The sequence below is a fragment of the Lachnellula hyalina genome, assembly GCF_007821495.1.
Source record: "Lachnellula hyalina strain CBS 185.66 chromosome Unknown contig00036, whole genome shotgun sequence".
Lineage (NCBI taxonomy): Eukaryota > Fungi > Ascomycota > Leotiomycetes > Helotiales > Lachnaceae > Lachnellula > Lachnellula hyalina.
In genome coordinates this window covers 191098-202526 of record NW_022157150.1, presented here as the reverse complement: position 1 = coordinate 202526, position 11429 = coordinate 191098, and the positions used below count along the sequence as shown (strand labels likewise).

The following is an 11429-nucleotide window of genomic DNA, read 5'->3' as shown; positions in this document are numbered from 1 at the left end:
TTTGGTAATCAAGAATCAAGCTACCCATATACCTGACCTCAACTTGACCTTTAGCTCTTGACAATGCTCCACTTCTCCTTCCCCACAGCTCCAATTCCCCGCCCCCAGCCTCTTGGCCCTCCTCGAAGGCCGACAATCTGCGCCGCAATCATGGCAGCTGTGTCGGCTGCTGTTACTCATCCGGGGAGTCTGATGAAGATGTGAATAGGCTCACTTGTGCCACGGAAAGCTTATGCCTGACCCATTGTTTAGCCGGGCATTTATTAGTCCTTCCTTCCGTCCAGCTAGTATAATAAATACAACCACTCTGATATTGGCGTCCCTAACCTGCTTTTCGTCCCCCACGAAAGAGATAAAGAACCATGGTTGATTAACATACTATTCATGAACTAGATTTGGCGAGCAATACTCCTTAGTATCTGAGCCGCGGGAGCCAACTTTGCCTCAGCTTCAACAGTTCTCTTTTGATTCAATCTAAACAACCTTACAATTTACATCATAGTGAGCTCCAAAGCAATAGTAGTTATAGTTCGACTGGCAAGATGGCGAGGAGTAGACAGGACGAAAGGCAAAGTATATACAAGGTGAACTGAAAGAAAAGCAAGCTTATACTGGTGCACTAGCAAATGAATCAAGGTACCAGTACAACGTGAAACAAAACCAGGCCAGACCACCGGTCTATATACCACTCCCGCCTTCACAATGACAGCTAATCATGGGGAGGTTGAAGAGAATAGGCTTTTGAAATACAATTGGCCTCAGAGTAAATGAGATAAACAACGCGATGGCTGGATGCAGCTGAAGATACACGGAAAATATAGAAAAGAGAATGGTACAAACAGGGATCAAAAGGATGCCGAGTGGCCAGAATGTTTCAAACTCACTGCGCCACCTCAACCTCTTTCTCCCATGTTGATACCTGCCCGCAAATTCGTAATTAATCCTATACGCTACCATAGTGATTCATTAGAAGAAGAACTATGCTAGAATTGATAATTAGTAGTAAAGGCCAAAGACAAGAAAACAGAAACGTTACTTCTATATTTGGTCGATATTTATAGACATTCGCAGACCTCCCGAGCGAGTACAGTACATATTGTGGTGGTGTGGCTGCCTTTATTGGCTCAGCGTTAAGCGGAAGCAAGAAAGCGCAGCGACAAGCTGCCCGCGTGTCGCAATACAACCTCTTCAGTGCTGTGCCAGACGTTGGGGATGACAGCAAACTCCAATCCACCGAAACAGTCACGGGGGGCCGCACATTGCTCGTAGCAGGCAAAGTGGTGCTCTTGGTTTAATACATGCCAAACATTTCTTGAATCTGGCTGTTGACAAGAACGCACCAAAGCCAGAGCCTGAGCGAGCCAGAGCCAACGCCTCTACACGCAACGACCCCGACCCAGGCTGATGTTTGTTGGCGAGTCTTCAACAGCAATCTCGTCAAGTACAGATGGCTCAGGTATCTGGCGTACCATCTGGTCAGAACATAGGCCATACGACATCTATTGCGCCCGCAAGAACGACCAACGACGAGGCCAATCCCTCACGAGCTGGGCTCGCCGCGCTCAAGCTTGTAGAGCTTACCGCGAACCCGGTAATCGAGGGGGTAATTGGCCCCAAGCAGGACAAACATATCAGGAACGCGGTTCCAAGCAAATTGAAGGGGAAGACGGATCATAAGCAGGGCAATTTTGGGGTTATGCATATGGGGATGAGTCCCGTCCCGAAGAAGAGCGAGGGTCAAACTCGAGATTCTGCAGCGGAACGCGATGCTGCTGCACGGAGGACGAGTGAAAATACAGAGTCGCGGGCAAAGGCAGCACAACAGCAGAAGTATGCCCCGCCAAAGAAGAAGGGACTCGAGGCGACTATTAATGAGGCGACCCGGAGCACGAATCGAGGATCGCCATTCGCAAGAGACGACAAGCGGCAACAAAGACCTTTAGCCCCCGATGAGACCAAGATGGAGCAGGCTCGACTCTTGACATTGTTGAGGAGTATTAATCCTGTCACGGTCGTCGATCAGATTTGCAAAGCTGTAGCTTATTTTGGCGGCATACCAGGAGCTCCTCCTCCGGAAGATGGCATATTTCCGGAAAGTGCAAATACAAGAGAGACGGGTGCTTTGTTTATTGGATGGTTGGCAGAGATATTCCCTGATGTTACCGCACCAAAGAGTCCCGAGGTCACCAAAACCGAAGTAAAGAAGAAAGGCCGCCCATTCAAGGTAAGTAAGAATGAAGCATCCGTTGGAGAAATTCCAAATTCTAGAAATGGGTATGGATTTGGGGCAGCTGTTTCTGCTCCTGCATGGGGACTGCCAACAAATCTTGCTGAGGTCAACCCTCAAGCTCCTCGTGTTTTTGAAGCTGCAATAAGTGAGCAACCCAGGCAGTCCGAACCAAAACCGCAACCGCAACCAAACCCATCTACGCCCCTCCAGCCGCAGGAAGAAAAGGCTATGAACACTGCGTCTGGGAGTAAGCGCAGGAGAGGAAGACCAAAGGGCTCCACAAATAAGAAAGTAAAGATGGATGGTCAGCCAGGGGATGTTCCTGCCAGCTCAAACAATGTTGAACCCGAGGGGCAGAACCAGTCCAAATTTGCACAAATGGGTCAACCAGCTGAAGTGGCCGCAAATACGGGAAGTGTTGCAGTTCAAGATCAATCTTCCTTCCAGCCAGCTGCTTCTAATTCGACCCATACTCTTGGATATTCGGAGCAGTCATGGCAGAATGATACCCCAAAGAACCAAATGGGACAAGCATCAGATATACCCCAAGAGGAGCTTAGTCCAGAAGAGCAAGCTGTCCTTGAAGCTTTCAGAGCCCATAATCCCGAAGCAGTTGCTGCAGTCACAGCTGTTCCATCTCCTGTTGTATCTACGAAAGGTCCGATGGCAGCAGGCCAACCTCCCAAACGGAAACGAGCCCCTGCAAAGCCCAAGGTCAATCCGGCAAAATCTGCAAATACTACAAGTATTGCAAATCCTTCTCCCAACACAAAATTCCCTGTACATACTTCAGAACAGATGCCTCATCAAATTTCTCCACAGGTACAGGATTCCGGTTCATTATCATCCATCAACAACGAGTCTGTGATGAGTATGCCTAGGGCTAGCGACCAAGTTGTGTGGGCTCCTCCGGTCGACACAACACCGACCGCGCCTCCTGCAAAACGCCCCCGACAACGTAAGCCGAAAATTACCAACGCAAATGACCCTCCGTCACATACTCAGACTGCTTCGGTAGCCAATAGTGCTACTCCTCCAATTGCTCCCAGCACAATTCCAGATTCTACAGCATCATCACAGCAGAGTATCCAGCAAAGTATGCCGGTATCTCGTCCTCCAGCAGAGGGACTTGAAGCACATTATGAGAGATTTCAAAACCTGCAACAGCAGCAGAATGGTCGAAGTCATACACCAACTGTACCTCAACAGCAGCAGCACGTGCGCCAGCCATCTAAGCCATCATCCGTTCCTCCCCTGCAAACGACCCCCCAATTACCACAACAGATGCAGCATCAGACATCTCAGTCTGGGAGCCAGCAGAATATTCAGCGTGACGACCAAAAGATGACCCAGGGGTCAGGCTCGAGATCTTCGACGGGTTACTACAACAACCATCAGAATCAGAGAAGCCAGAGCACAACCGGGTACAGCCAGCAATACCCAACTCATCAACCATCGAACCTTTACGGGGGCCATTCAGCATCTCCTCAAATAAGCAATGCGAGCTACAGGACAGCCAGTACCCATACCTTGGCTCAAGCTTCACCTCAATTCTCCCAAGCAGAAAATACATTCAGAACTGCCAGCCCCCACACTATATCTCAGCCATCCCCTTCATTCTCCCAAACCGACAGCCAGTTCCGAGCTACCAATACGCATTCTATAGCTCAACCATCACCTGCCTACTCTCAGCCAGAACATCCCTACCGAACACCCAGCACACACTCCATGGCCCAACCATTACCCTCCTTCTCTACCGCCCGCACCCAACAGCCGAGTCAGCAAGCCCACTACTCCCAATTCTCAGACTCCTCCTACATCGATTTGCCCACGTTGGACTCCTTAGGGCCCTCCAGTGGTTACGGCCAAAATAATCTCAATCTTGGCACAACATCACATTCACGCTCTTCAGGCAGCACAGGATCTCTCTATGGAACATCCGGCCTCAACAATGCATACGATACAACTAGTGGCGCGAATAATCTACTACGCGTAAGTAGAGGTAGCTCCGTGAGCAATAACGCGGGCTCGTATGGGAGTTCAGGGGGGTTTGATACTAGTACGGCGACAGACCATGATTTGAGGGAGAAGTTATTGAGAAATATAGGAGGGACGCGATAACACAGTGCTTGGAATCATATTCCGAGACCGAAACGGAAGTGAAAAGGGAAAGAAAATGTTCTTATATCGACCGGATGGCACGAGCAACGTGATATCAGTCCCGCTCGCATCAAAATTTGCATTCTTTGCTCAATTCATGAGCGGTACACAACAGCGGACCACAAGCAGACACTTAATGACGAACGGACGGCGAGGGGGCGTGAGAGGCGTTTCACAATTCTGATTTATATTCTTGGAAGCAATGGAATAATGGCGGGACTTGTCTACATATAATGACCTGATTTGACTGGAGAAATTTGAGCATGGGAAAAGAACAAACGGAAAAGGATGGATGGGGCATTTACGATGATTTGTGTTTGTTGTGCCTGTAGCGTGTAGCCACATATACCATTGATTGGAACTGGAATTGGAGATTGGAATTGGAATTGGCATTGGCATTGGCATTGGCATTAGCATTGGAGTCTGGGATTTCTCTCTCTCTCTTCTCAGTCGCTCTCTTTCTAAATTTGGCTTGGCCTTGGGCATGCGGTCTGGGATTCTAATCTGTATATCTTTGACGTGAAGTGAGTGATATCCGCGAAATTCGCTTCCTTCCGATCCAACACGTGGAGGAATTGACGATCTAGACGATCAATTTCTGCTTGTAGACTGCAGGGGTCAAGAATTGCAGGAGTTGGGCTGAGGCGGGCTGGTAGCGATGATTAAATTCCCGAGTCTGGCTCCGGTGGTGCCGTCTGGCATCCGTGTGGTAGTGGCAAAAGGGGTACAGCACTAGCTGGGTCGAAACCCCGAAGGAGTGAGATAGATCGATGTTGGCTTCTAGAATCTAGAGTCCTAACTTAAAAGTCGGGCCTCTTCACACAAACGTTGAACGACGGACGGAGAGACAGATAGATACTTTGAGTGTATTCTCGGCAGCGCCGTCTCCAGCCTGCATGCATATATTCCTCCCCCCTCCACGTAGCTAGCAATACTTGAGTAACATGATCTCTATAAGCACTCCATGAGTGACCAAAATCCCATCCATGCTCCTTCATATTCCTATTCACAGTAAAACGCCCCTAGTTTCCCTAATAACCCGTTTCTTCTTGCAAGCAAAAAAAGGCTCAAAAACTTCATACAAATAGAAGATGATTTATGGTGACAAAAGAAACGCTCGCTTTAAAAGCATAATGGTACGATGATATGATAACGCCATGCAAATGCAATCGTATGACCTGCTTAGTTGCACACAGCGCCTGTAGGTGCAGCTGGTGCTTCGGTATGCACATTCGTTGGAGGCGTTGTGAAGTTGTCCATGGAGATCGCATCAGGGACAACCTCTTCCTCCTTGATGAGTGCAAGAAGGATCTCTGAATTGCGTTTAATGTCTTGCGGCCGGTTGACTATTTTCCTCTCCAAGATCAATGCTTCAGCGGTGTGCATCCATATATTAGAGAGATGTTGAAGGTCTGGTAGGATGTTTCGGAGTGTTTCTTTTGAAAGGGGAGCCATGGGTGGGCCGGCGGCAAGACTGTTGTAGAAGACTAGGTTATCCGTGGAGTGCCGACGCCGAGCTGATACACAAGATGGCTTCACACAAAACCAATCGTTGCAGCATGTGACGTCCGAGTGGGTTGCGGCTTCTGAAGTCGCGACCTCTGCTTGCTGGTGTTTCTTCCGTCCGAGATGCGATATAATCTTCGTTCCCATCTTAGGCTTGGTAGGCACTTCCACTGGACTTCGGGTCACGAATCCGTACCACGTGTCCACGGCCGCTCGACGAATATTGTAACCTTTCATCTCCCAAAAGTGCTGTGCTTGTCTTAATCCACCTACTTCGAGAACCGTGGCATAAACTTCGTCGGCAGGTCGATCTTTCAGATAACCTTTGAAGGCACGTTCGATTTGTCCTGCGTAGGATGGGGGTCGCAAACGACGGGAGAACGAGGATATTACTAGCGGGAATACTTGATGCATTTTGAGAAGTGTTTCGTCGTCGTACATTGACATGACTTGGACCTCGATGGGATTCATTGTAAACACCTGAGACCGTAACGGGATACCCCCTGAATTTATGTGGCGTACATGTAAGTCTCGGTAGGTCTCGAAGTAATGAAAGAGCGCGAAGACGAGCGGCATCAGCCGTTCACGCATACGCTTGTGTTGAGGCTCAAATTCGAGCCTTTGAATTTCGGTTGTTCGGAGGAAAATCTCCTTAGTGGCTTGAGAAGATATCATGGTTGCGAGTTTCGTGGCTACGAGTAGCCGATGCCATATCCCGCAAAGATAATGAAGTGTGAGATCCATGGGCTTTGGTTGGGGATACAAACGTAGAGTGTATGCGGGAAGAGTGTTCGCTACATGATATCGCGCAATGGGTGCCTCATTGAGAGTCACTGATGTGTGGAATGATTTTGATACCAAACGAAGGCTCAGAATATCATGTATCGGAAGGGGTGCAATTATTTGGGTCTGAAGTTCGTTGGGAAGAGAGAGAAATAGATCTCCCAAGGTCAAGCTATAGAATCATAGTTAGTGGAGGTATTCTGAGGATATGGGGACTAGAGCATACGTCAAAGGAGCAGTCGGATCCGCGGCCAGGATTTCCTCGTGATGCTCAACAATTGATGGTGTTTTGTGAATAACATTCACCTGCGATCGTAATCTCCCAAAGGACCCAGCGAAACTTGGACGCCGTGTTGTCCGTAACGTTGTGAGGTCGTGCCCGAGTGATCGCTTGTTTTGCTTGCTGGGACGGAGGGCCAGGAATATCTCATTATCAGCACTCCGTTGTCTCCCTAACGGTAACGTGAAAGTCGGTGCCTGTACAGAGGTAGGTAGATCAGAAGCCTGCAGTACTGGGGCTGGAGCTGGAGCCGCCGTCGAAGAAGTTGCATTCTCAGCATTCTCCGCATTCTCCGCATTCTCATTGAGTTGTCTTAATTTGTTGAAGTATCGCGGCGAGGCGAATTCAGTGATATGGAGTGGATCCATGATGTTCGGCGTTTGGCATCTATGCCATTCGGTCGCAGAAGTCGAGAGAGGTGTGGTCGACACGGCATATCAGGGTCGAGGGCGCGACGCTCTTCGCATGAGGGTCGCCAACGTCGCGCAAGTCGCGAAGGAAAGCTACCGGGACGCCGTTACACTTGTCCCATGCATTGTGGTCTTATGAAGAAATGGCGACAGTTGGCGCAAGTCGAGCGTTGTGGCAGCGAGCGCAGGTGAAAGATTGCAACCTGCGCTGAAGTAACGAGGTGAAGTGTGGTTCCTGGCAGATGGTCGGGATTGAGATTGGGATAGTCCTGGTCCAGGGGCAGTCGTATCTGCAGGGCGGGGAAAACAATCAACACACAGTTTGGTGTAAAGTGAGAGAGGGAGAGAGAGCCCTTTCGTGTGGAGTTGTCGGTCGTTGATGTGTGGTCGTGGGGGAAGGGGGGGGGGGTTTTCTCGGCGGTGGTTGAGAGAAGAATTGGGAGAGAGATGGTCACGGATGGAATAATGGGATGGTATTTGGGATGGGGGTTGGTTGACTGACGATACCTACAGATACGGGAGACAGTGAGCCTGAGACTACCGTACGGACGGCCGTTTGATTCGTTTCGGCCTTACTCAGTGTGGGGAATCCCTCTAGTTTTGGCCGTAACCCAACCTAACTGCGGATTATTTGTGGATGGTCTAGAACTTAGAAGAGTAAAAGATGTGCTTCTTATTAAGTGCCTCCCACATATTAATTGATTATTGACGTGTGGTGTGGTGTTTGCTCACCCTCTCTCTTCTCAGGAGACACCGGCAAAATAGGAGTGAGTGTATATATATACAGTGGTGGTAGTGGTGACAGCAACAGCAACAGCAACACCTATGCGGTTGAACATACATCTGGATAAATACACTTGTCCACCAGCGAGTGGATCTCGCGCCTGCAAACTTAATAATGAGGCCGAGTTCCATCTTTAGAATCTCATACATCAGAGAAATGCTAATGGTGTATATCTGCAGGTCAGGAGCCAGTGCAATATTAAAGTCAATACTGAAGCTATCAAAGCTACTTCAACGAGACAGGTTAGATACTTGCAGTTCTAAAGAATATGTGCTGTTGATCCACGAGTACTCGTACGACTGACTGCCATTGCGATCGTGATGCTGGAGACTAGCTTGCTCCAGATTGCTAAAAGGTCGGATGCTAGTGGGAGGATAGTCTGTGGAGATCTGGAGGTGCAATGACCGAATCTGGGGATGCCGTGATCAAATTCAGATCCGGCCCACCAAGTACCTCCTGAATTATCACCTGCAAATGCCTCCTAACGAAGATATAATATGGGTATGCTGTGCTACACAACCTACGCTGCATGTATGAAGACCAGTTGGGTACAGTACGGTACATACTTACTTGACATAACATGCTTCATGTTCATATGATGTGCCAGTATTTTGAATCCCTCCAAATTCGACTGCTCTTAGTGAGAGCCTTCGAGCCGTAGTTTGGTTTTCCTTCCCGAATCGAGATGTTCACGATGCGGGTGGAAAGTTTCTTGCCAATCTTAGGCACAGACTTCCCGAGAGAGAATATTCCCGTGAGTAGAATAATAACGGGGATCGTCGTAAGAGCTCAGAAATGCGGTGTCTTCTCGGTGCTTTCAAGTCTAGCCTCTCATGTTCTCGGCCATAACCACAACCAGGACCACGACCACCCCCTCGCCACTCGAAACAAGATAAGCACTCTGTGTGAGGATGAGGATGTTTTGTATTCGATAGTAAATAATATAGTAATAAATTGCCGGAGAATTTCTGCAGCTGCCGTCGCACGCGAAAGAATTAGCAGCAGCGAGTCACCCCTCCCTCTCCTCTTCCTCTGTCTTTAATTTGGAGTCTTCAGCTCTCGGCCAAATGTTGCAGCAAACCGGACAGACTCGGTTAGTCCCTATACCCCAATACTGCATCTAAGCGAGACGCTATGCTACTAGCTCTAGCTCTATAAGATAATACACGTGACTCTACACTTTAATTTTAATCCAAATCCAACCGTCCGAGCTTTATTGAGCCAGCCACAGTACTGTACACTCAACACCTCGCACCGTCTTCCTAGACTGTAGAGTACCTACGTATTGCTTCTCTGCCCACGACCTCGTATACTATCTACGCTATACTGTTGCAGTACAGCACAGTAATCTCACCCCGTCACATCACATCACATCCGCATATACCCACCCATACCAAATCCTAGTCGGACTCTGTATCAGGAGCTTCGTTCTGATCTTCTGGTCTGCTCTGGAAGCATTCTTCCCCTCTGTCTGTTCCACCAGTACAGTACCAGTGTCTCTGCCAATCCTCGTTAGCAATATGTCTTCTCCATCAACAGCTTATCCGCCTTACCAACCCCACCGGAATTCTCAATCTTTTGACCCCAATGCTCCGCCTGCACCTCCACCAAAACCAAGCAGTCGAGAAGTCAGTGGACGTAGTACACCTGCCGGAGGTCAACCCCTGCCTCCTCCCCCACCTCCACAACTAGAAGGTTTCGGCACTTATGGCGCCTCTGACGATCCCCGGGCTCTGCAGCAGGCCCGATTCAGTAATAGTGAGGTACTCTATGCAGAACAGATTCAAGATCCTGGCGAACGTTGGCTTCCCAAGATCTTAGAGGATAAAACGTTTGTAACGTTGCGCCAAAGAATGTCGGTATATTGACTGACATGCCTCCAGAAAGCAAGATCTAGCCGATGTTCTGGCGAAACCCGATCTTTTGGCTGCTCTTGCACATTCAACCTCAACTGCACATGCTTCTATTGCTTCTGCACAAGAGCCTTTGCAAGCTGCATTAGCAGAAAACATAGCTCTTGCATCACATTTAATTGAGCTTGAGGCACGTCTTGCCCATTTGAGATCATCGACACAGGCTCAACTTCTATCAACGCATGCCCTAGAGCGGCAATGGAAGCAGAAGCAGTCCGATATGGATCGCGCTCTGGCACCATTTTCTCCCTCTTCCCTCTATCAAAGGCTTAGTCAAGCTGTACAAGAGCAAGAAATGGTGTGCCGTGCTCTTGAGGAAAGTTTTCTTGAGGGCGACGGCGGCACTGCTACCGAGAGGGAAGTTATTGAATGGGTCAGAAGGTACCGGGAAGCGACGAAAGTCTATTACTCACGGAGAGAGCGAAAGGAGAGATGGGACGAAGGTCGTGTAGGAGGATGGAGATAGAAATGATGAATGTCTCAGTGCTAATTGTGCATTGTGCCATTGTCTTACTTGTCTGCGCCTGGGTCTAAGGTGCACAAGGTTGATACCGAGGCCCAGTCTCGTTCAACGCGTCGACAACCTTACCAGAAGTTTCGAGGAGTCTTGTCAGACAACAAGAAGTCATAATCGATCTCAGTACCACGCGAGTCCATAAAGGAACGTTATTGTCCAACACACACACGAACGCCAGTCCCCACAGGACAAGACGTCACCTAGGATAGACCCCTCTTCTGCAGAGTCCGAAGTCAATCATTTACTTCCGGCTCAGTAACAATCGCCACTCGGCGGACTTTGCAGAAATATAAACAAAATATAATCCGGTTCACAATACCATCAAGCTTCTGGAAGATCATCGTCATGTTCAATTGTTTCTACAAACACACGCCCCATCTGACTCCTCGCGGTAGTACAAATAGACACCAGACGTCAATACAATGATCGATTATACCCATCACTCAAATCTTGGAATATTGGACTCTGAGTCAATGTTGTTCCACAGGCTCACATTCTCGAATTCACGGATACCGAAAATCTGGTCTCAAGATAAACGAGGCATCTGACACTAAGGTAACTCTTTTGCCTAATCTTCCTTCTCGTCACACACCACATCCACAAATTCGATTTCATTATAACAAGATTCACTGAGAAAGCCTAATAATTTTTACTCCGCACGACTTTGCCAAGCAAGTGCCGCAGAATTTGCGACCTCTATCATCACATATGAATACGAAGTATATACTCGTGGTGCTGTCAAAGGCATCACAGGATAAAGCGAAACCGGGATTCTCCTTGAGCTGTTCCCAGATGCTTCCAATTTAATTTATAGAAGTGAACTATCTCCTGGCCACTATCGGTACA

General features: G+C 48.6%; 2 protein-coding genes across 2 annotated transcripts; one reads left to right on the top strand and one right to left on the bottom strand.

The window, feature by feature from the left end:
* Positions 1-5572: 5572 nt before the first annotated feature.
* LHYA1_G002785 (uncharacterized protein) lies at positions 5573-7345 on the bottom strand (the record flags this gene model as incomplete). The annotated part of the gene is made up of 2 exons (XM_031147759.1): positions 5573-6851; positions 6906-7345. Coding segments are annotated over 2 exons (1719 nt in total), but the record flags the coding sequence as incomplete, so codon positions are not given.
* Positions 7346-9673: 2328 nt separating this feature from the next.
* On the top strand, positions 9674-10532 carry LHYA1_G002784 (uncharacterized protein; the record flags this gene model as incomplete). The annotated part of the gene is made up of 2 exons (XM_031147758.1): positions 9674-9984; positions 10037-10532. The coding sequence occupies 2 exons, from the start codon at positions 9674-9676 to the stop codon at positions 10530-10532; spliced, it is 807 nt and encodes a 268-aa protein (XP_031006930.1).
* Positions 10533-11429: the final 897 nt, after the last annotated feature.